Raw genomic sequence first — 25,272 nt, 5'->3', positions numbered from 1 at the left:
CACACAGTATAAATAACCCAGCCAAGCAGCACCAAGCCACACATTAAACAAAAACCAAATCATGATGACCCCACAAACACACCACGTTCAAGAAACCCAACCTCATTATCTGTTAAAGCGATTGACGGTTCACTAACACATTTTTCACCCAATCGCATGATATGCCTTTCCTCAATGATTTTCAGGTTAATCTGTGCCGGATGGGCATCCAAAATACCAGTCTGTGTTAGAAAAGGATGGCAGCAATCACACCCCTTACAGTGCAACATTTGTGCAACAAGGCCTTGCAACATTTGTGGCAGTGCAGATATTTGTGTGCACTTTCTTAAATCGGTCAGGAGAGGAGGCTGTGTTGATCACAAGAAACCTTCCGAGTTTGGTTCATGGACTTTTCTCGGACAGCCATAATAACGCTCTTTTGTGGCGATAAATGAAAGCCTTGAGGTGCCAGGTACACTGACATGCTGAACAGTGCCTTCTGAAGTGTGGCCCAGAAACAAGCTCCAAACGTCATCCTCAAAGAAGACAATGCAAATTTCACGAAACGGGCGTCTTTTTAACCCAAATAAAAAAAGGACTTTAATGAGGAAAAAGTATGGCAGCCTTTGTTATGTCCTTGCCAACGAACGTGGGTGATGCGGAGCTAATTTGGGCACTGACAAAAACTGGAAGCTCTCGTAAATATTAGGTCCAATTTTGTGAAAGGAGGTTTCCTCAGGGCCCAAGAGGGATTCTTCTATAGCTGCATCAGAAACAGCAGAATCGGGGAAACCCCACCTGACTTATGTCCATTATGCATAGTCTCTCAGAACATCATTAAATGAGCATGGGTGATGTTGCCTGCTTGGGCGAGCTCAAAGCTTTCTTGTTTGTTGAGCAGGCTGAGGTAGATTTTGGAGAGAAAATTGTGATCGTGGTTTGGTAAAACTTTATTTCCCACAGTAGGGGTCCTGATGGACATTCGACTAGGCGCCAGATGTAGAGGGCAGCTCCCACATTGGCACAGAGAGCCCGAAGCTCTCCACCGCCGCGCAGGCCTCCTGGACAGCCTGAAGCTGATTGTGTAGGGAAGCACTTTTTAGCACTTTCTCCCAATGTTCCTTGTTCTTGGCGTAGGCGTCGCTCTATGCACAACCACACAGCATATGGTTCAAGTCTACACGTTCACTGCACCTTTCACGCACATGTTGTCCGTCGTAGTCTGGGTCGATATGCTTCATGCACCAGGGGTTTGGGTGTGAGTTCATTTGGAGCAAGCGTAACATGACCGACTGAATGCGGGTTAATTTCTTTTCCGGGAGGGGAAATGCTCGTCTGCCTAGGTGAAAGTGCTTAGTGAGCTCGTTGTGCGTGAATAATTTATCTCTGTACTCGATCTGTGGAGTAGCGGGGAAGACAGGAGGGACGCGGTCGATGAGTCCTCGCGCCGCCTACTGGACAATATCTTGTGGTTATAGTGAGCGAATTGTTCTGAGGAAATTGTGTGAAGAATTCTCTGCCATTTATAGTGTACATTGAAGGTCAGTCCATGTCAAAGACTTATCCATCTTTTATGTGTTCTATTACCCTGTTAACCCTTTGACTATCGAATATTCAAAAAAAAATTCACCCCCAGTGTCAAATTTTTTTAAACACTATGCGTTTAAAAAAATTGACAAAAAGTTGGCTGTGGTTTAGCTCTGGTTAACCCTAGTTGAATTGCGAAAGCAACGGCTGCATGGCTAAGCTTGTGGTTTAGCTCTGTTAGTTTAGCTCTATTGTATAGACAAGATAAACTGTTGAAGTAATGACTAGGCTTTTATTCCTTATACCAATGATGACGCTGCGATGATCAGTGAAGTAGTGGGACTTGGTTTCCACTCTGCTGACAACGTGCTCTGTATCTTCCAAGGCTCTGTGTAAAACCAAGTCTAAACTGCTACCGCAATCTGTGGTGGTTTGAGGTGGTGCTGGCTCAACTCGAGTAGAAACCGCTCCTCTGCAGCTTGAACGAAGGCGGAGTTCTTGTCTTTATTAAAGTCCCCCATCACGACAACCAACTTCTTCTCAGTTCGGCTAGGCATTCCCAGAATGTTCAACGCAGTTTCAACGCTGGCCTGGGGAGGTATATACATCCTGGTTACTACGACCCCCGTCTAGCACAGTTTTACATAGCAACGGCGGCGCCATCTGTTGGAGAGCGTTCTCGGCGCTTTAGTTGGTAGTCATAAATACGGTTATTGCATATAAATATAAGCTCCGCCTTTAAGGTTATGACGCTATCTACCAGCCCACATATAAAGCCCCGCTTTAACCAAGCCGTATGAATGTGGGCCTATACGGGTGACGTGAATACCAGGCGTGCCATGTGAGACCCAAGAGGGCATCTCCTGCCACGGTTTCAATGCGCCTGCCATTTGTGGCTACGGCATACGAGCACACGCGACGAGCCGAGCTGGCTGGCATAGTGTTGTTTTCACAACAAAAGCGTGACAGATACTGCGTCTTTTCTTTCCTGTGAACCGTCACCTCCTCTCCGCGGCGCCAACTGCGGTGCCATCTAGCGAAGCTCGGCTAAGTAGTTGTTAAACGCGGCTGTTCAAGGTCATTCGTGGCTGTGGCCACGGCGTATGTGATGAGCTGAAATCTGGCGTTATGTTGCTTTCGCAACAAAAACAGTCAAAGGGCTAAACCGCAACTGCACCAATTGTTGATCGCAGAGAACCTTGGGTGCAGCATTGCTTTTATCTGCTGGCGTGCATGTCTGTTTCTGTCCCCATAGCTGGCAGCCTGCCTGGACAAGCACAAGGGGGACTACTCGATTCACATCTGGGACGTCCAGAATGTGGGCAGCCGGTCATTCGAGCAGGGTGAGTTGCGTGTGGGATATGTGAACGGGCCAATGAAACCCCACGCTTCAGCAAGGGTTGATTGAGAGTGCGTGGCTTGATGAATGCTCAAATGCATGCACACGCAGCAGTTGTCTTCTCCTGTGTCAACATTCTGTGCAGTCACTGCTTCTTAGTTATGTGCATTCTGTTGTATGTGCTTTCCCACAGTGCTGATAAGGGTCAAAGATGTTAACCTTGCAGCTGGACTACTGACTAGCTCACAGCTCTTGGTTTTTTTTTTTTAATGTGATAGCAACAGCAACTTCATCAGCAAGAAAATGTAGCAACAGTCGCATAATACTCAGAACCAGAGATGACAACTAAGCATTACAATCTATTGTGTTCATGTCACCACCTCTAGACACACGTACACATACCTTCAAGGACCTTTTGTACTTTTTGTCACTCTTTAGCTAGTGACACTCGGGAAGCACAGAGTTGACCGTACTCTTCTGGAGTGCACGAGCAGTATGATGCAGAGCAAATTACGTCGCATCCTAATGAGGTGCTTTGTTAAGGACAATGCGCTTATGTTTGTGCAGTTAGCATCATTACTTTGATGCTACGCTGGAGTTCAATTATTATCAGGAAACGCGTCTTACAATTTCACTTCTCTGCACGGCACCTTTTGAGTGCCTGATCCATCCTCGCATGCCAGACTTCACGTCACTGGTGTGCTCATGCGTGCTCCCTTAAGGGATGTGCCTTCTTGGACTCACTGTACTGTCAAGGCAAACACCAGCATGGCATTGCTGGTGTTTTTGTCTGTAGTGGGCGAGTCTAACTGCAGCCCATGCACACTGCTTCCAGAAACTCGCCAACAAACTAGGCCTATTCAGTGACCAGAAATTTGTGCATCAAAGCATGATGGGCACACAGTTATCATGCCCATTGAGAACACTCTCAAAATTTTCTGCTCGAGTTTGGTTCAGCTGCGACCAAGGATTCTCACATTGCTAAAGAGAAAGGTGTCATTTTTGCAGTCACTGCAGTTTGTGGGCAGATTTGTTCATGTTGTGTGGGGCTGTCTTTTTTTTTTTCTTTTTGTGTAGTGTTACAGTGTCGTTCACATGTGTTGCTTCTCTGGCAGTTCTCTTTTTGTAAACAATGCACCAGTAGGCCATGCTTTTTTGACCATATTTAGTAGAACCTCGGTGATACGAATCTGATGCGAAAATTTAAAGTGATACGAAAAAATTGGTATCATCAAAACGAACGAAAATAAGTATGCAGAAGCATAGGAAAGGCAGTCGCACATATCTTTTTACGTCTGGGAAGGTTTATTATGGTCACGCGGTCACAGCTCGCCACTCGCCACTCGCGGCGAACACAGCGGGCTGTCGAGTCAACGTCGGTGACGTGCGGGCCGCGTGCCTCCGCGAACTTCTCGCTGCACGTACAGCACAACAAGAGACGGCGATGTGCCAGCCGCGTGGCGCCGCAGACTGCTCGCTATGGGTACCCCTTAGAATGCAATTTGTTGCACTCTGTACATCTCGGCTATCACCCCTACGTGCAGGCTACTCTGACTCGACCCAGTCACTGGGCTGGTTCTGCCAGTCACCGATGACCTTCGTCTCTGGCATGAACAACAAGCAGCTGAGGATATACGACACAAGAGGTGAGTAGAGTAGAGGCAGCAAATTGTAAAGGAATTGATGAGCAATTGGGACTGGCAGTGGGTGTACTCGCAAGGATTGGGCTTGTAGCCTCAAGCCTTCACATTATTTATTTCCTTCATGCGTCCATATTGTAGACGTGCATTCCTGCTTCCTCAAGTCGTGTGATTGGTGGAAACCGGTTCTGGCGTTTCCACCAATCAGATGACTCGAGGGAGATAGCGACGGAAACTCTGGTCCCCTTAGATTCATTGACAATTTGACAGGGCCAGCAATGCCTTCAAGCAACCGGTGTCAGTGATTTATTGAGGGTAACATGCAAAGCCTCCCATGAAAAGGGTGCTGCAGTGTAGCACTACTCGACACACCTCTGAGAGCAGATCTTGTAATTAGAGATGGAGCATTCAACAGTACAGCTGCCCAAGCGCACTTTGTGCGGTGTGGTGAAAGCATCGCCTGTCCCGTTCGTCTTTCTGTGTGTTCTGTCTAATATTTAGCGCTGTTTTTCCTTTGGTTAAACACAATGTCAGACCAACTAGCCCAGCAAGAGATACTGTTGACTGTGCCTCCTTAACATACAGAAGGGAGGGGCAAAAGCAAAAGATTTACTAAAGCAAAAGTGAATAGGAACGGGTGTGTTGGTTAGGCATCGTTACTCAAAAAGCATAGCACAATGACGAGACAGGGCAAGCGCTAACTTTCAGCAGAGGGTTTATTGCAGAAAAGACCATATATACCCTTCGTGATCAGCAGGGAAGGCAAGGGAAAAAGCGAATAAGTTGCTATCGAACAGCCACGTGCTACGCCAAAAAAATCAAGCTCTTTCATTGACAATTCCACAGACACCTTACTGACACATTTATCCTCTGCCCAAGCTATCTCCAGTGCTTCCATTATCTCCCTTGTCAGCTCGTTGCGGTGTCCACACAAGATGATTGTCTTATCAAACAGGGGATGGCAAGGTGGTTCTGGGTCACTTCTTTTACAATGCGCAGCCAGGTGGCTGTCTGCTGCAATTCTACCAACTTTTTTATTGTGCTCTAAAAGCTGCACGTTTAAACATCTGCCGGTTTGGCCATTATAGTGCTTTCCACATGAAAGTGGAATTTTGTAAACAACTCCCCTCCTGCAGGGCACTTTGGTTTCCATGTTCGCATAGGACAGCTCTTCCTGCACAAACTCGAAAGCTTTTTTGGCGCTGTAAAGAGGACTCGTTGGTTGTTCATATTGATTAAAGGAGTGTGCTAACTTGACAAAAGGCAGGCGGAATCAAAAATTACACGACACGAGATGCAAAGTGCTTTGTGTTTCGTGTCCTGTGATTTTTTTTCCGTTTGTTTTGTCAAGTTAGTGCACTCTGTTAATTAATGTAAAGAGGACCTTAATGCCAGAACGTTTCCCCACCTTCCTTAGGTTATGAGAAACCAGGTAGGGAATGACAGCTGCTTTTTCTATCTTCCTTCTTTCCTCCTCCTTTCTCATCTCTTCCGCAATTTTCTTTCTTTTTCATTTTCTTTTCATTGGGTCATGTATTGCACCTGTCTTGAGGGATTTGTTTTTAGCTTGATGCGACAATGCTCTTTTTGAGTGGCTAGATGATCTTGGGATTTTAAATATTTTCCATTATGTTGACGACTTCTTAATTGTTTTAGACAAATCTGATTTTACTGACCATATTGTCTTGCCTGTTTTAGACTCTTAATGCATGCTTCCGGCCGCTTACATTTACCTGTGAATTGCCCGCACAGGACAGCATTGGGTTTTTAGATTTGCGATTGCGTTTTGGCCATGATCACCCAAGTTGGTTGTATGAGCCTAGAGCCAACAAGCCTCCCTTGCTGTATAGCTCTGTACACTCAAAGTTGGTGAAGAGAAGCATTATCCTTTCTTTTTTTGTCTAACGTTCTCTGCAAGTCATGTGATCATGCCATGGATGAAAGTATCAGTATGCAGGTGGCGCATTTCCATGCGGCGGGCTACCCTAAACATGTTATTGTCTCAGTCGCTGAAAGCCTGCATCGCAGAAAGAAAATTGTGTCACGCATGAATGATGAGCAGCGAGTGGAAGAGATGAGAAAGAAAAAGTAGCTGTCATTCTCTACCTGCATAAGATTTGTTATAACCTAAGGAAGGTAGGGCAACATTCTGGCATCAAGGTCCTCTTTACAGCGCTAAAAAAATCTTGAGTTTGTGCAGGAAGAGCTGTTCTATGCGAACACGGAAACCAGAGTGCCCTGCAGGAGGGGGGTGTTTACAAAATTCCACTTTCATGTGGAAAGCACTACGTTGGCCAAACCGGCAGATGTTCAAAGGTGCGTCTTGTAGAGCACAATAAAAAAGCTGGTAACATTGTCACCTTGCCATTCCCTGTTTCATCAGACGATCATCTTGTGTGGACATCGCAACGAGCTGACAAGGGAGATAGTGGAAGCACTGGAGATAGCTCGGGCAGGGGATAAATAAGGCGTCTGTGGCATTGTCAAGGAAAGAGCTTGATTTTTTGGCGTAGCACATGGCTATTTGATAGCAACTTATTCCTCCCCCTCCCATGCTGATCCCAAAGGGCATATATGGTCCTCTCTGCTGAAAGTTAGCGCTTGTCCTGTTGTTCCTTTGCTATGCTTTTTGAGCAGGGCTGCTAAGTGAATGCTCAAAGGAGTTCTCCTTCACTGAGGGTGCAACCAAGCATCTCTTGATTTGGAGAATGAAACAGTGGTTGAGATTATCAAGCTGCTGGGTGTCACTTGCCCTACTGTATTGTCTTGCTTGTTAACAATGAACCACTGCATACCATTTTGTGGAGTCAGGCTCTACTTCCAGTTTTTGCTCGTTTTTTCCTCAACTTTTTATCCCCATGCACATTTGTACTGGATTTTGGTGCATCCTCGAACTTTATTTATTTCAAATGCAATTACATAATGCACTTCAGGAAGAAGGCTTTACTTAAAGCCACTGCTTCTCTATACATAAATATTGAAATGTTTTTCATCATTACGTTCTGTGTTGCTTTACCTACCGAAAGGTGTCCTTCTGTGCTGATGCTTTTCAGCTGCCAGGTGCTTGTTTCTCTGCTGCGGTAGATGCTACTTGGTATTGCGCAAAAAAAAAAAAATAACTGCTTGGAATTCTTGCTTGGACAGTTGGATGTAGTGGATGTACTGCCTGTTCGCTCTGCACACTCACTGAGCCGGTACTTTTAGTGGTTTCATACCAGCCCTTGGAAAAAAGAATTTATGCATTTTATAAAAGAGGAGCTTTGAAGGATTAGGTTTAACAAATGAGAGTTCCTAGATTGTGATTGCACTTTCTATTTTTTTGCATATGGTGCAAATTTACCAGAAACCAGCTCAAGGCTGATTTTTCTGTCGTGTGCAGCTAGTTCCAGCTGTCTAGCAGGCTACTCAGTGCATAATTCTGGTGATGGTAGTTGGTCTTGAGTGAAAGCGTGCCCTTGTGGTGCAGACCCCTCGCGGTCGTGTGTGGCCAGCACCAAGGCGACCAATGGGCTGAGCGTGGACCCCTTCTTCGAGCACCGAATTGCCTCTTTCTACATGGTCAGTGCTATTCTTCACTGCCACCAGAATATCACCACAGGGGGAAATTTATTCACCATTTGGCCACAGTGGGCTTGTTTGCATTTGGTTACGATATTCAGCTCGTTAATTTGAACTTGACTGGAACGGGAGAAAATTTGCAATTATCGAATGGCCTCAAAAAAAGACTGAAAAGAACCAATTGCATTATGGCAAATTTATTTGATAAAGAGCTGACTGGGCAGTGGTCTTTTTAGATGAGAACAGCTCGACAGTGTCTGTTTTTCACATTTCCACCCACGCATGCACACTGTTGGGAAGGGCACAGTGAGATGCGGCAGTGCCCTGTGTCACCTGTGAGGGTGCTTCACCGCATTATGCACTTAACGAGCACACGGAGCAGGGGAAGAACCCGAGACACAATTGCGGCCACCCAAAACGCGTTGTGCCACTATGATCAGGGAACTATGGAAACAGACGGGACAGGAAGAAGGACATGTTCCAATATGAATCAGCCAGCTGGCTGATGCACTGCAAGCTACCATAAATGGCATGAAGGTCGTAAAGGTGAAACTATTCTCATAGACGCTGTTCGTTTACTTGTTCTCAGTGTGCGGCATTTCGCCGCAGTATTGGCCTTTACACAAGCTAATGGCCTTGCAGGCACACATACTTGGCAGCTGTCAACTTGACACCCTCATCTTAAATATTTGTGCCTACAATTTTTGTTGAACAATCTGGTTGTGTCACATGAACATATATTGCATTCATCTGTCCTAATGTGCTGGCAGCTCCCTCTCTGTGATAATTTTATTAATGCTTGCTAATGGCCACAAGTTTTCAGATTCTTGCCAAGAAAGACATGGGGTTTTTGGGCTGTTAAAGCTTTACAAGTAGGCCGTGTTCGGAATAACAAAAATGAATTGCGCATATAGCCAAATATTATTATATAGGTTAAAATTTGAATACAGGTAGCTCGAATATAAAAAAGGAGATTTTTCACAGAACACAACCATGCAGAAAATACATTTTTTTGCACACTAAAATTGTATTTGTCATCATCGTCATGATCCCTGCTCTTTAGGCCCCTCAGGCATTGCATAAAGGAATAGCATGGCACCAGTGTAGCTTATTGAAAGTTCGCACTATTGTAGTTTGGCTTAGTACTAAAATGTTTTCTTCTGCTGAATCACATTTCTATACTTTCTCACTGTTGCCCAGAGGTTCTCATTTAAAATGATCTCATTGGGGCAGAGGGATGTGTTACTAATTTCTAGCTATAGTGAAGGAGGCCAAATCAAGCTGAAATACGTTGTCGGCAGCAGCACAGAGGGACGGCTAAGTGCACCTATCAAAAGTGAACAACTGAAAGGTGAAAAATTTACAGTTAAGGCCATCGCAAAGGGGCCAGCATGGGTCCTAATAAAAAGAAGAAACACCTTCACGAGTTAGCTGCCGTCATGCTGGTAGCACTGATGTGTTGATAGGGATACAACTTTAATCTGTTCAAAACTGCATCTTTTCAACCTAGATGTAAAAACATGAAAAAAATAAGTCGTCTGTTGCTTCTACCTTGATGAGGCGGCCTGCCTTCATGTCTGTCTCAGAAATAAGGCTGAAACAAATAAAAAACCCTATTTAGTCTGATGACGAAAAATATGCTCAAGTGGTTCACAGTTTCTCATATGTATTCACACACCCCTTTCATTACTGTCTATGCATTTGCTGTTGTCAAAATTTTGTGCAATACGAGGTTTGTTTAAAACATGTTTCCCAGGCAAAGTAACCAAACAGTGGAAATGTTTGCCGCGCACAACAGAAGAGAATGTCATCAAGGAACCTTGTAGCCCTGCCTTCGTCCTGTCTAGATTTCTGTGGGAGGAGACAGAAAGGGTGTATACTGCAGATATCCTAGTAGTGTGAGCGTTGCATGTCTATTTTGGACAGTTTTGATCTTGAACCTTTGTCAGAGCATCACTTGCCAAGATGAGCTTTTTAAAACAAAAAGTCAGATGCTTTGATTGCTGGATTTGGGTGGCTGTCCCAGAGAGTAGCAATGGCAAAGTGATAGCATTAGAGTTCCCGTTGAGACAATTCCCTTTTAGCCCCAACCGAGGAACCATAGAGGCCAGGTCGCAAATGGGCCCACATGAAAAATCTACCTCAGCCACTAATGGGTGTTGGGTGACATGTTGGCAAGCACACAAACCAAGTGCAGCTGCGAACTTGAATGCTACTGCTTTTTGTCTGAAGGAGTCACCTCATGGTTTCTTTTGCTGATTTCAGAACCAGCTTGTCTTATGGGACACCCGGAACTTTGAGAAGCCTGTATCCTTCTTCCCTGCTTTCTTTTCATGCTTCATTGTGGGATTGTTCAATCAGGAAAGTGCACTTCTGATGGTTGTCAGCTAGAGGCTTGGGAGTAGTGCAACTTTTGTGTCAAATTGAGTGTTTTAATTGTTCTGCAAAGCGCACAGTTCAGTTCAGAGGCCACTGCCACAACTCGTACAGTTGTCGCGGCTGCAATAAAGATGTAACGAGGGGACTACGCATTACTAGGTGCAAGCAAGAAAGTTGTACTTTTTCAACAGAATTGCTGATGTGGAAGTGAGACCTTAACTCCCAGCAGCATTAGATATGTATTTATATTCTAGACATAGCAAAAAGCGTTTGCATACCCATATTGCGAATTACCGGTTTGAGTACTGAAGAGCCGTATGTCCTTAGCACGATGCTCCCAGGTAACAACTCAGACAGAAAACAGCCACATTGTCAAAATTGCCTGGTCACCAACAAGGTGAGAGCTTTCCAGATGTTTGACTTGGGCTAGGATGCAGGTCAATACAGTTGCAGTAAGCTGAGATTGGTGTGTGAAAGGCCTCTTTTTGTGTGTGGTGAAAGGAATTGTGTGTGCCATTTGGTTGTGCAGAGCTGTTGTGAGAACATCTACCAAGAAATGTTCTCAAATATGCACCAAACTTATACGTTAATAATTTGATCTCTGTGTATAACTGCGTGATTATAGTACATAGTGTTATAGTACACAGTCAGAACTGGGCATGGTATTACTGATTGGTTTCCGATTGAGAAAGGAGTGAGACAAGGCTGCATACTGTCGCCCTGCCTATTTAACCTATATGCTGAGTGCATCATGAGGAAGGCCAGTCTGGACGAGTCTTCAGCTGGAGTGAAGATTGCAGGAAAACGTATCAACAACCTTAGATATGTGGATGATACCACTTTAATGGCAGAAAGTGAAGTGGAACTCAAGAGACTTCTGATGCGCGTACAAGAAGAGAGTGAGAAGTTTGGGCTTAAACTGAGCATTAAAAAGAGAAAGATTATGGCGTCTTGCCCTATCAAGTCCTGGAGCATCAAAGGACGAGAAGTGGAAGCTGTGACAGATTTTCTCTTTTTGGGCTCCAAGATTACCCCGGAAGGAGACTGCAGCCATGAAATTAGGAGACGCCTGCTTCTGGGAAAGAGAGCCATGGCTAGCCTTGACCGCCTAGTAAAGAGAAGAGAAATTAGACTGGCAACCAAGGTCCGTATAACTCAGGCTATAGTCTTTCCAGTTGTGATGTATGGATGCGAGAGTCGGACTGTGAAGAAGGCTGACCACCGAAGAATTTACGCATTTGAATTGTGGTGCTGGCGGAGACTCTTGAGAGTTCCTTGGACTGCCAGATCAAATCAGTCTATATTGTTGACCATAAACCCTGACTGCTCATTGGAAGGTCAAATTCAAGTTACTTTGGTCATCTGATGACAAGAGAGGAGTCACTGGAGAAAGATTTGATGTTGGGAAAGGTTGAGGGTCACAGGAGAAGGGGTAGGCAGCGAACGCAGTGGTTAGATGGCATCCTCGAGGCGCTGCAGATGACGTTATGTGATGTTAGGAAGATAGTGAGAGACCGGAAAGCGTGGCGTGATATGGTCCATAGGGTCACGAAGAGTCAGACACGACTGAGCGACTGAACTGAACGGAACCGTTGTTTATGTGTATGCTTGTATAAATATTAGACCCAGATTTTTTATTTTTTTATTTTTCACTGGCTCAATCACACCCATCAAATGGAATGAATGTCGCCAAAAATTCTTTTTTTGGGTAATGCTGATAAGATGAATATTTTTATGTTTATTTGCATCATCATCACCATCATCACCTGGGCTATACCCACTGCAGGTCAAAAACCTCTCTCATGTGCCACAAATTAACCCCGTCCTGTGCTAGCTGCATCCAATTGACCCCTGCGAACTTCTTAATCTCATCCGCCCACCTAACTTTTTGCCGCCCCCTTCTAAGCTTTCCTTCCCTTGGAATCCAATTTGTTACCCTAAGCGACCATCGGTTATCCGCTCTTCGCACTACATGTCCTGCCCATGTCCATTTCTTCTTCTTAATTTCCACTAGAATGTCGGTAACTTGAGTTATTTCTCTGACCCACTCTGCACGCTTCCTATCTCTTAATGTTACCCCTACCATTTTTCGTTCCATAGCCCTCTGGGTTGTCCTCAACTTAAGTAGAACTCTCTTGGTTAGCCTCGTACAGGCAAGATGCAACTGTTGTATACTTTCCTCTTGAGCGATACCGGTAAGCTGCTAGTCATAATCTGCGAGTGCTTGCCAAATGCGCTCCATCCCAATCTTATTCTTCTTGTTATTTCCTTTTCATGGTCCGGATTTGCGGTTACTACCTGTCCTAAGTAGACATATTCGCCTACTACTTCCAGTATTTCGCTACCTAATGTAAACTGCTGTTCCTTCCCGAGGCTGTTGAACATTAGCTTAGTCTTCTGCATATTGATTTTCAAGCCTACCGTTTTACATTTCCTGTCTAGGTCATCAATCATTATTTGCAGTTCATCCCCCGAGTTGCTTAGCAAGGCAATGTCATCAGCAAATCGCAGATTACTGAGGTATTCTCCATCTACCCTCATCCCTAACTGCTCCCATTCCAAGTCTCTAAATACTTCCTCTAAACAAGCTGTGAATAGTACTGGGGAGATTGTGTCTCCTTGCCTAACACCTTTCTTTATGGGAATTTTGTTACTTTCTTTATGCAGAACTATGGTTGCTGTGCAGCCACTATATATATCTTCCAGCACTTTCACGTACGGCTCGTCTACCCCCTGATTTCGCAATGCCTGCATCACCGCCGAGGTTTCAACCGAGTCAAATGCTTTTTCGTAATCAGTGAATGCTATGTATAACAAAATAACGGCTTGAGGGGCTAGTTGGTGCTGCATCTTATTCAGAAACGTGGCGCCACAAACACAAACACAACACACGCGCTGTATAAGGGCTGGTTATATTTCGAGCATTTTCTATCACCTAATTGAAGGTATGGATATTTATTTATTTATTTATTTATTTATTTATTTATTTATTTCAATACCCTCAAGGCCCGATGGCATTACAGAGGGGAGTGGGTTATATTACAAAACTATAACATAAAAAACAGCAACAAAATACATGTCAACATATTGTCACGAAGACAGGGATTTATGAGTCGTTGGTTCGCGGAGGGGTGTGCGACATTGAGAGGACAAACACCCAGCATCTCCACCAAAACTGTCACGAAGACAGGGATTTATGAGTATCGGCAACAGGGGCAGATACACACAGTCAAGACAGAGGTTCCCGGGAAATGGTAACACGAAGACACAAGCTCAAGAGTCCACAGTCCTAGCTAGCCGAAGCGCGCGAGAGTCTCCAACTTCTTCGTCGTTCAAGCGCTACCTCGAACCGTCAGGTGGCAATATAAATGACGCTCCCGAGAAAGAAAAAAAAAAAGAGAGAGAGAGAGAGGTTACATAAAAGGAATAAGCAATTAAACATTCTGAGTACACACCCACACATGAGAAGGAACAACACATAAAGCGGTAACCGCATGAGGCGACAACCCCTAGCGATCCGTCGCGTGACGCCGCCGCCAACGCCTGTCGTCGCTGGTGCATACCACACGGAGCGACGGCGCTCAGCGACAGAAGCGCGTTTTCAGCGTTGCTCTGTTACCGCTGCCTCGTCATTCGGTCAAGGGGAATGCAATCACGCTATATCCCATTTTCAACACTAAACAGCATGAAGTACGATAAAACACTGATGAAATTTCTTGTAACGCATCATATTTTAAAGGGTCACAGGGTAGCGGTGCGTTACTATACACTGCGATGCCGACTTGCATTGCAAGCAGCGACTTTCTCCTGCTCCTTTCGGAAATTAACAATATCAAGCCACGCTAACCTTTTTCTTTCTTTTATTACCATTCCAAGCTTTTACTGAATTATCTCGATGCACTCATGTATATACACGGATCAGACGATGTGAGCGCGTGAAGGCACCAGGTTCTTCGCCCAAACCGGACTAGGAAAACTAACTTTACACGCAATAAAAAGAAAGCCAGAACGGAAGTTGAGCACCCTAAAGCCCTCTGCGATTGGCTGCCTCGCGAGCTGCTTCCGGGCGACACGCGAAATTTTCTAAAAACCCAGAAACCGAGCGACGGCGACGAGCGGCAATGCTTTGGCGGCCCTCAGCCCGTCGCGCGGCATGTCGCCGCGAATTGTCGCCTCATGCGGTTAGCACTTAAGTATACAGGGCATAAAGTAACTTTTGCAAAGGACGAAATGACGCTCAAAAAGCAATAACGCAACAAAGAATATAAGTTTTTAAAAAAGATTGGCTGATCTCAAAATAGCTGAAAGAAAAGAAAAAATGGCATTGCAACAAATTCATGTGTTTATGATACTGATAGGCTGAGTAAGGCAGATTTGAACACAGAATTATCAGAGATTTCGACCACATACATATGATCGATAGTAGAGTACCGTTTCCGAAAACCTGCTTGATCCTTTGCTTGATTGCAGTCTAAGGTTGCCCTGATTCCATTAACGATTATCTTAGTAAATACCTCATACGTAACAGACAGTAAGCTGATTGGTTTGTAATTTTTAAGGTCCTTAGAGTCCCCCTTCTTATGAATGAGGATAATGTTTGCATTCTTCCATGGTTCCGGTACCGTCGATGACACCAGGCACTGCGTATACGGGGGCCAGTTTTTCTAACACGATATCCCCCCCATCCTTCAGCAAATCTGTAGTTATCTGATCCTCTCCAGTTGATTTCCCCCTTTCAATAGTTTTTAATGCTTTCTTGACCTCGTCCTTCGTCACTGGTGGAACGTCTGACTGTTTTTCCCTACCGCCAATCTCATTACGGTCCCGACTACTTTGGCTACTGTAGAGATCTGTATAGAACTCCTTGGCTACTTTGACTATCTTGTCCATATTAGTGATGACATTGCCCGCTTTGTCCCTTATCGCATACATCTGGTTTTTGCCTATGCCCAATTTCTTTTTTACCGCTTTAAGGCTTCCCCCGTTTTTTACAGCATGCTCAATTTTCTCCATGTTATACTTCCTTATATCGGCCACCTTGCGCTTATTGATTAGCTTTGATATCTCGGCCAATTCAAACTGGTCTGTTGGATTGGAAGCTTTCATACTCTGGCGTTTCTTGACCAAATCTTAGGTCTCCTTAGACAGCTTACCGGTATCCTCTCTAACTATCCTACCACCTACTTCATTATAGAATATACTACCTCAATCCTTTCCTGAAAAAAAGGATAGAAAGGAAAGCGTAGCAGGGGGCGGCATAAAGTTAGGTGGGCGGATGAGGTTAAGAATTTCGCAGGGGTCAAGTGGATGCAGCTAGCACAGAACCAGGGTAATTGGAGAAATATGGGAGAGGCCTTCTTCGTGCAGTGGGTATAGTCAGGCTGATGATAATTTACATCTTGTCTCGCTTCGATCATCAACACAAAGCTGAAGTGGCATCTTGCCGCACTAATTTATACCATTTTTCCTTCTTACCAAGAACTGCCACTGAATGGAACTGCCTTCCTGCCTCCTCAGTCACCATTTGTGACAGCGCCAATTTCAAGCTCACTGTTCAAAGTGCCTTATAGTTCCTTCATTTTTCTTTTTTTTTTTTTTTTTTTTTTTCATTATGCAAATAATGTAACTCTACCGCTTCTTTCTGATGTGCCTACGGGCCTTGAAAGTATGTACAATAAATAAATAAATAAATAAATAAAATGAGAAAGCTGCACAAGCTAGAACCATGCAAATATGACGTGAACTTGCCACACAAGGATTGTGTAAAGTTAGTACGCAATAAACTAAAAGCTGGGTGTCGAACTACTTGGGTAAAGAACAAGCTGCATTCTGTCAAGTCCATTGTAGGAGAATGGAAATATACCGTCACCAAGAACGTTTTATCAAAGTTACTTTGTCATCTACACATAGGACACACACACATCATGCATAATTTTCTCCTGACAAAAAAAGACAAGCCACTGTGTCAAATGTGCGGAGATGAGCTCTTTGTCAGTCACATTTTAATCTCATGCCCGTGACGTGAGGATCTTAGGAAACTAGATTTTACTGTATTTTATAATGAACACATTCCATTTCATCCTGCATTGCTTTTAGGCAAACAAGCATTTGTCGATTTTTCTCTAGTTTGTACGTTTCTTAAGATTGAATGAAATATGAGTGTCATAAATCTAAGCATAGCAAATCATCTAACCTTGTGTTTGCCGTATCATAGCCCCATATAATAACTTACTGATTGGTCCCAAGATTGATTCGTCGCCTGCCTCGAACTGTCTTGGTTGGTTTCAACCATATGGCTGTCGATTTGGGATCATGTATTTAGCCTCTCAGTTTGCAGTCTGAGACAGAATCTAAGGCTCCTTAGAAATTGGCAAAAAGAACAGATGATTAATTTATGGTATGTTTCACCAACCAATAGCATATGGCAAAACCTCTTGCTCTGTTATGAACAAGGATTTATGCTTTGTTGTCGTATTACTTGATCTGTTGAACATGTTGGTACATTACGTGCTCAGAGCAGGCATTCAAAGAATTAGGCATACTGTATGCATCACCATCAAAGCTATTGTTATCAAGATATATATATATATATATATATTTGTGTGTATATAAAAGAAAGCTGTAATGATATTTGCTTCCACAGTTTTGGAAGAATAACGTCATAAACATAAGACACCACTAGCCATTAACACAGTGCTCTGTCATTGCTTAAGGCATATGTTTTTATGGTTCGACTCATTTAAATATCTTGCACCAGTACCTTTATACGCAGCTACTGAGCCCCGTTTGAAAGTGGGATGCATTATTTAAATTTCACGAGTGCAACATTGGTCGTCTATTTCACCCGTTCAGAACTGCCTTGCCCTCCTGAAGTTCTTGAATTTTGACCGTGATTTATGTAAGCAAGTGTTTTATTTTTTAGCTGCATAACTAGTGTGTGCCGTGCAGGTCCAATGTGCTGAGTCTGCTCACCAAGGAGAGCAGCGTGGTGAAGCTCTATGATGTGCAGCACCCGCAGGGCGTGGCGGATGATGTGGAGCCCACCATGGTGGAACGCACAGTGCAGCGTATGTGCACTCATGCTGATTATAGCTGTCTCAGCCATACCCCTGTCTGTTCTGGCAGTTATCACACCTGTATACTGCCAGGTATATACACCCGAGGGCGTTCTGCATGCTGATGTGGAGTGGAAATTCTGTGATGGACTTGTGAAAAGTGTGGACACTGCCATAAAAGTGCCTGCTAGTTTCAAGGGGCTGTGAAATCAGAATGAGGATGGAAGAGAAATCTTTCTTTATTGCCCTCAAGATTGCGAGAAGTCCAACATGCAGTCCAACTGACATTTGCTATGGCTTTGGCCAATTAACAGGGGCCACACCGGCAAGGCATTTTTACTGTCATACCTATCATTTGGTACATATGTGGCCAAGAATGTAAACAAGCTAGTTTTGTCACCTAATCTGTGCCTACACAACCTGGAAGTGCCACTCCTTTGTTGCATTTGTTTTGCACTGTTCTATGTTCTTGGCAATAATGCCCATAGGAGAGTAACGAAGTTTATCTGAAGAATAATCAACCGCCTATATTGTTGTTCACTTTTACCTGCACCTCTTTTGTGCTAGTCTCTCATCGTGGAGGCTCGGGTGGCTGGATTGCTTGGCTGCTTGATCTCAACCACGGCTGCGGAATTTCGATAGATGTGGACTTTGCCATGTTGCTTTGGGACATTGAAGGCCCATAAGCCAAACTAAGCATAAAGCAAACAAGAGCCCTCGATTAAGATTGAGGTTTGCTGTGGCAGGCTGTTTAGTTTCTTTCATTCATTAGATCACTAAGCTGCTGGGCTAGAAAAAATTTAAGTGCCATTTGCACACAGTCTGAAGTAGCATGCTGAAATAATTTTGTTAGCGGTAAAAAACACACGGACACAAAGAACACGACGCACAAGGGACACCCGCTAGTGTCCCTTGTGGGTGTCCCTTTTGTGTCGTGTTCTTTTACCACTAACAAAATGATTTCAGCATGCTATTACCAACTGAATTAGCACTTGTCCACACATGTGCATGTTTGTCTCTGCATTGTCCAGCATTCCCAAGTGCAGTGGTGCTGAGCTCCTTCGCCTGGCATCCCCACGACGAGAACCGGATGCTGGCTGTGACATCAAGCAGCTTGGCTCGAGACTACACGGTCTTTGACCGGATCACACTGGTGGGTGTGTCCTCTCTCAGACACATGTTTTCCTCGTCCGAGCGGTTCAGTGGAGGGCTGTGCAACCTCTTTCATTTCATTTATGTCATCCTTAAGGGTCCGAGGGGTAAATACAATCTTGATGAAGGCAGGCACAATTAACACAAACACTACAAATTGTAAAAGGCAAGAAAAATAAAGACCATCAAGGCATCCGTGGGATCATGCGGCAAGCAAATTTGAAAGCCAATGAATGATTGGTGGTAACACAGATGAAATGCTTACACATCTTAGAGTTTTGTGCGAAATGTTTTGCGATCGTCGCATGCAACTATGTCGTTAGGTAGGGCATTCCAGAGAGTAGTCGCGTTGGGGAAAAATGAACTGTTCATAGCTGAAGTGCGGCTCCTGATACCTGCTATGGGGAGGCTGTGGCTTAGGCGATTGGACGTTCGAAGCGGTGGTTGCAGCAAAGGGTGTCTGGAAGCAGGGTGGTAAAAGAAGCTGTGCAGTAGGCAAAGAGGGAGATGATGTGGCGCGACTTTAGAGTGGGCAGGGAGACAAAGCGTTTAAGTGCAGTAATGCTGATTTCTTTGGGGTATTCAGAAGTGATGAAGCGGGTTGCACGATTTTGGATGGCTTCGAGTTCGGCGATGAGGTAGGCTTGAGATGGGTGCCAGATTGATAATGCAAATTCTAGTTTGGGACGGACGAAAGTTTGATAAGCCAGTTTTTTTCACTTCCGCGGATGCCGATTTGAGGTTTCGCAGTAAATAACCTAGAACACGTGAGGCATCAGAGCATATTGTTTGGACGTGATTGACCCAAGATAATGAAGATGAAAGATGTAATCCAAGGTACTTGTAGGATGATGTTTCGGCAACCGGGGTAGCGTTGATGGTGTATTAATGCTGAATTACTGTTCGTTTGCGGGAGAACGACAAGAGTTGGCATTTGTCCAGGTTCAAAGGGATGAGCCAAGTGTCACACCATGTGGCTATTGCATCAATGTCTTTTTGTAGTAGGTGGCTATCGGTGAGATGACGAATGGGACTGTAGATGACACAGTCGTCCGCAAATAGTCTTTGTTTAGTATCTATATTAGCTGGGAGATCATTGATGTAAATGAGGAAGAGTAGCGGGGATAAGCCGGCGCCCTGGGGGACACCTGATGTAACATCAGAAAGGGATGAGCGGTAGCCATTGCTTGATGTGAATTGTCTGCGTTCAAGAAGAAACTGATTGAGCCAGGTTATTATATTATCAGGGATACCTAGAGAGGAAAGTTTTGCGAGCAAGTGTGAGTGCGGAACACGGTCGAAGGCCTTGGAGAAATCTAAAAATATGGCGTCAATTTGAAAGTTTTCGTCCATAAAGTGAAGGATGTCATGAGTGAATTCAGCCAGTTGAGTTTCGCAGGAGTAGTGTTTTCGAAAACCGTGTTGATGGGGATAAAAGAAGTTTATGGAATCAAGGTGGCTCATTAGGCTGGATGATATAAACATGTTCAAGTAATTTGGAAGGGATGCTGGTTAAAGAAATAGGGTGGTAGTTGGAAGGATTTGTGCGGTCACCTTTTTTGAAGATCGGGACAATTTCTGCTATTTTCCAGTCGTCAGGGACGTCTCCGGATTCTAATGATTGGGCAAATATTAGATGCAGTATCTGGCATGATACTACACAGGTATTCTTTAGTAGTTTACTGATTATCTGGTAGCAACCAGACGATGAAGAAGTATTGAGTGAACTGATTAGATTAGCTATGCCTGCCGGAGTGACTGTAAATTGGGGCATGGCTACTGTTGAGATGGCTGGAAAAGGATTTGGACTGCCAGCTGCTGGGGAGAACACTGAACAGAAATAGTCATTTAGGATTGTCACGCTCTTATCACTGTCTATTGGTTCACGGTTAACGTGTAGAAGCTGAATTCTATTGGATCGTGTCTTAGGGGAGAGAATGCGCCAGAATTTATTGGGGTTTGTTAAGAGGATTGAATGTAAATCGGAGGAAAAAAACTTTTCCTTGGCGGAGGTCAATTCTTCGTTATATACTTTTGCGCACTGATGGTACCGTTCCCATGCTTCGGGATGCTTATGCAAGTTAGCTGTTCGATACAATCGTTTTTTCCTATTAACTCTTTCGCTACCACGGGAAAAAGGGCAGTTTTTACTGGGTGCAAGGAAATATTTTTTGCCGAGTAGACACTAATGCCTTATTTACATTGTTTAGTATCAAAATGTAGCTAAGAGAATCTTCTACTCAATAACATAAGCGTTGCATATATATTTATTACACAAATTAGTGAAAAAATGTTTATAATTCAAAATTTTATACAGTGAGGGTATCATTCTTCTTGAAAAAACAGCAAAACAAAAAATATCAAGAGTAAAATGTTTTGAAGATATACATTTTGTAGCTAATTATGTGTCAAAAAGATGGTACAATTGTCGGAGGGTATTGCGCAAAAGTGTTCTTTCGGCAAAAAAAAAAGTTAGCAGGGGTGTGTTGCGTGCCATTGTGCAAAGCAGTCCCTCGTAGGGATGAAACACAAATACACACCACAGGGCTGACAGAAAACTCCAGTTTTCCTTTCAACTTTGCTTCTTTCATAGCAAAGCTTGCAGTTACGGCGCTTTTCATGCACCTGGGGCTTGTGCTCCGACTTCTTTGGAGGAGGGGGAGGGTGAACATATCTGTCATCCATTCCAAAAATCTGGTTGACCAGCTCAACTCGGAATGCAAGCTGGTCAAAGCCACTCTTTCTGGTGAGCTCCTCTATCTCAGGGTGATGTTGCCTATGTCCTTGGAATATGATAAAGCTGTTGACGACAGCAATGTCTATACAGTGAAAAAACAGTGTCTTCCACCACCTGACACACTTCATCAACACATTATAAGAAGCAATAAGCTGATCAGACTTATCAACACCAAGCATGCTATTATTGTAGTCCTCTATCAAGAGCGGCTTCCTGATGGGGATCTTTGTCCATCGGTCTCCTTGCTTTACTTTTCGCATTGCAGTGACGTGACTATTGGCAGTGTGTGCTGTGCTCATCATGTTTACAGCGCGCTTGTCTTTCCACTGCAAATACAGCACATCATGGCACCGCAGCCAGCGAATGTCCCCTCGAGTTGCTCTTTTCTCCCAAGTGGTGTCTTTCAACTGGGAGGGAAATCCCCGACGATCTTTGCGTGTTGTTCCACAAGAGAGAGTTTTCCTCTCAAGGAGATGTTCAAAGAGGGAGGTGGACGTGTAAAAGTTGTCAAGGTAGACAATGTAGCCTTGATCTAAATATGCATCACACAGGCGGGTTACAACGTCATAAGCTAGACTATTTGAGCTGGGTGTTTCTCGCTTCCCGGTGTAAACACTGAATTGCACAGTGTAGCCTGTGCTTGAGTCTGCAAGGACCCACAGCTTGTACCCCCATTTGACCCCCTTGTCACGCATATACTGCCAAATTCCCGATCGTCCTTTTGATTTAACCATTCGTTCGTCCACGCACAAATTTCAGTATGGCTGAAAATGCTGACGTGACATCATTCATATGCTGCAGTAGATGTGCGATCCTGTGCAGCTTGCCATCGCGGACGGGGTCGGTCTTCTCAGGGTCCATGACACTGAGAAAGGCAAGGAACGCAAAAAATCGGCTCCTGGGCATAATCTTAGAAGGAATGAGGCCCGAAAATAACTCTTAGGTATTCCAGTATAGATGGAGGCGAGGAAGTTCCACAATTCCCATGTAGATCAGGATTCCTATGCACTGCATCACTTCGTCGGGACCAAAATTTTTCCATGAGCCGTCCTTTTCTGTGTACGACTGCCTCTCTGAAATATGCGTCGATGCATATTTGTTTGTGTTGTCGCAGATCGTGTTGATCAGCTCAGCGGTGAAGAATAGTTTGAAGACATCAAGGGCCCGCGCGAAGCGCCGTGCCTCACTCCGGACTGCGCCGCCAACTTCGACTCCCGGGTTTCGCTTCGGTAAAAACTGCACGCGCTTCACAGCTGCTGGCAAGGAATCACGTCTGTATGACGTTGAGACCCTGAAAATAAATACCACAGCTGTGAGCACATGCTCCGCCGCTCATAACTATTTATTAGTAACCGAAATATGCGCCGCGCATAGAGCCGATACTCACCCGCTGGATGTTCCAGCTTGGCTTGGCACATCCTCCTCATCGGTGCTGAAATCAGACGTGTCCACATCTTCTGGCTCACTACTGCTGACTGAATCCGTAAAATCAGCTCCCGAAGCGCTCAATTGGCGAGAAACAAGACGTCTTCTAGGAGCGCCCGCGCGCGATGACGACGCCATGATCGAAGCGCGGGCTCGGCAACCCGAAACTTTCGCGGCACGTGGAGAAGTGCCGCAAAGCGAAAAACCAACAAAACAAGGCGGAGCACGTTGTTTGTTTCCCACTTTATAACCTAGATGGCACTAGGTGCCCGTAAACCGCGCGAGCGCGTGAGAGCGCGAAAATGTGAACCGTCGATCAGATTGATCGATTTGAATGGGCACGGTAGCGAAAGAGTTAAGAAGCCTTTTAAGTTCTCTATTGAACCATTCGTTATTAGAATCTGATTTTACAATGAAGGATGGAATGTGCATGTTTTTCAGGGTTAGCATAGTGGTCTTAAAATATTCCCACTTGGCATTGACCGTGTGAGAATGATAAAAATTCTGGAAAGAGCTGTAGAATTCTAATAGTGCACGGTTGATGGCGTCAAAATTGGCCCTTTTGTAGCCGGCTATTACCTTTTGTGTTGGGGATCGTTTTTTAATGGGAATGAGAGGCGGATGTGAAGTAAGTTATGGTCGCTAATGCCTGGCAACGTGGTTATACCTTTTACGTCGTCGGGGGTAAGGAGTAGGTCAAGAATGTTGTTTCCTCTTGTTGGGCTTGTGATGACTTGTCGTAGGTTAAAGTCAAGTGTTAGGAGGAGGAAATGTTTTGCGTCGGTGGTAAGTGTTCTATTAAGCACTGAGAGTAGGGGCCAGCTAATGTTTGGGAAGTTGAAATCGCCAAATAAATATATGGGGGAGTTTGAGAAGTTATTTCTGATATTGGTTAAAGAGCAATACAGAGCATCACAGAATGTTGAATTGCTATCCGGTGGCCTGTAGCAAATGCCAAGAACAATTTTTCTAGCCCTGTCGTTCAAGCATGCTCACGTGAGTTCAAGAGTGTCGTCGCTATTAATGTGAGATGATGATAGGGTGTTCTTGATAGCTATGAGGACGCCCCCCCCCCCCCCCCCCCCTTTTTTTTGTTTTTCCTGTCATGCCGGTATATAGTGTAGTTAAGATTAGGGGAAAAAATTTCGGAATCTCCGATATCTGCGTTCAGCCAAGTTTCTGTTAATAGCACAGCATCAGCGTCAACATCCGTAATGAAACTTTCAAGATGATCATGTTTTGGGATTACACTTCGGATGTTCGTGAACGCGATATTTAGATCAAGGCATGGCGATGGGCGCCGGACGGTGACAGAAGATAGTACCTGCTTTTTGGAGCGTCATGTTTTGCTTTCAGAAATGCTTGCAGATGAAGGTCCTGCGCTTCTTCGCGTGCTGGTTGCAGAGTTGGTGTTTTCTATTACGCTTTCAGTGGTCGGGTCGTAAATATAGCATTTATTGCCTACGTAAAGCATGTCAAAAGCCAGTTTAAAGGCACATTTCCGCGGGCGAATGAACTGAAGCAGTTCGGAACGTGCCTGCCGGGTTGGAAATTCAAAATCTTCTCTTATTGCGTAATTGGTCCCTTTAAGTTTCCGCCCACAGGACAGAATGCTCTCTTTGGTCTTAAACTGCATGAATTTTACAATTATGGGGCGCTTTTTGTCGTTGCAGTGATTTCCAATGCGGTGGGCACGTTCAATGCTGTTTTGGTCAAGATGAAAGTCGAGGTGATCGGCACAGAGTGCCACAATTTTGTTTTCTGATTCAGACCATGATTCCGTGCTTGTGTCATCGAGGCCTAAGAAAAGCAAGTTGTTACAGCGCATTCGAATTTTTGTATCAATGCTGGCAGCTTTTAAGACTGCTATTTCGCGTTGGATGTTGTCTGTTTCGTTGGGGGGTGTATCGGTGTTAGGTTTTGACTCTGATGACTCTAATTTGGCTATACGATTACTTAAGGACTGTATTTGTTTTCCCTGTGAAACTTGAGTGGCGGTGAGGTGATCTATTTCAGCACGCAGTGCTTCAAGACTTTCTTCTAGCCGCTGCACGCGCGTTTCAACGGGGTCAGGGTTGAGTTCGACATCGCCTGATATCAACAGCAGCAGTTGCGACAAGTATTTGAATGCTAGCACATCAATTAATATGCGAAAAGCACTACGCCACTCGAAGTCATAGGGGCATGACACCTCTAACAAAAAAGGGTCGCTACTTCGAAATGTCTTACAATGGTTTAGGTAACTGACCTGAAACATCAGGAGTGCGGTGAGCATAGTGCGTTGACCGGTGTCATGCCCCGTGTGGACCGAGCGGCTTTGCTGGTTAAATAGGGTAGCGTTGCGTCCCGTGATTGGTGACGTTACGGACAGCAGTGGTTGCCAGATGGGGTCGGTGATTATCGCTGAGACCGGCATCCCGAGCGTGGCGTGAGTTGCATCTTCGGGTCCAAAGTTCCAGGCGGGTGCAGTCGAAATTTCGG

The 25,272-nt window shown here is 44.7% G+C and overlaps 1 protein-coding gene across 3 annotated transcripts in view; it reads left to right on the top strand.

Moving 5' to 3' along the window:
• LOC146201456 (GATOR2 complex protein MIOS-like) overlaps positions 1–25,272 on the top strand; it is a 279,626-nt gene that overhangs the window by 98,894 nt on the left and 155,460 nt on the right. For all 3 annotated transcript variants that reach the window (XM_084595860.1, XM_084595859.1, XM_084595858.1), the window contains 7 exons: positions 2,762–2,849; positions 4,390–4,491; positions 7,952–8,043; positions 10,309–10,350; positions 10,764–10,819; positions 17,371–17,489; positions 18,509–18,630. In XM_084595860.1, coding sequence (XP_084451986.1) covers positions 2,762–2,849; positions 4,390–4,491; positions 7,952–8,043; positions 10,309–10,350; positions 10,764–10,819; positions 17,371–17,489; positions 18,509–18,630 — 621 coding nt within the window. The remainder of the gene's footprint in view (positions 1–2,761; positions 2,850–4,389; positions 4,492–7,951; positions 8,044–10,308; positions 10,351–10,763; positions 10,820–17,370; positions 17,490–18,508; positions 18,631–25,272) is intronic.

Source organism: Amblyomma maculatum, chromosome 2 (genome assembly GCF_055883805.1).
Source record: "Amblyomma maculatum isolate TAMU_Amacu chromosome 2, ASM5588380v1, whole genome shotgun sequence".
NCBI classification, from domain to species: domain Eukaryota; kingdom Metazoa; phylum Arthropoda; class Arachnida; order Ixodida; family Ixodidae; genus Amblyomma; species Amblyomma maculatum.
This window is presented reverse-complemented; position numbering and strand designations above follow the sequence as displayed.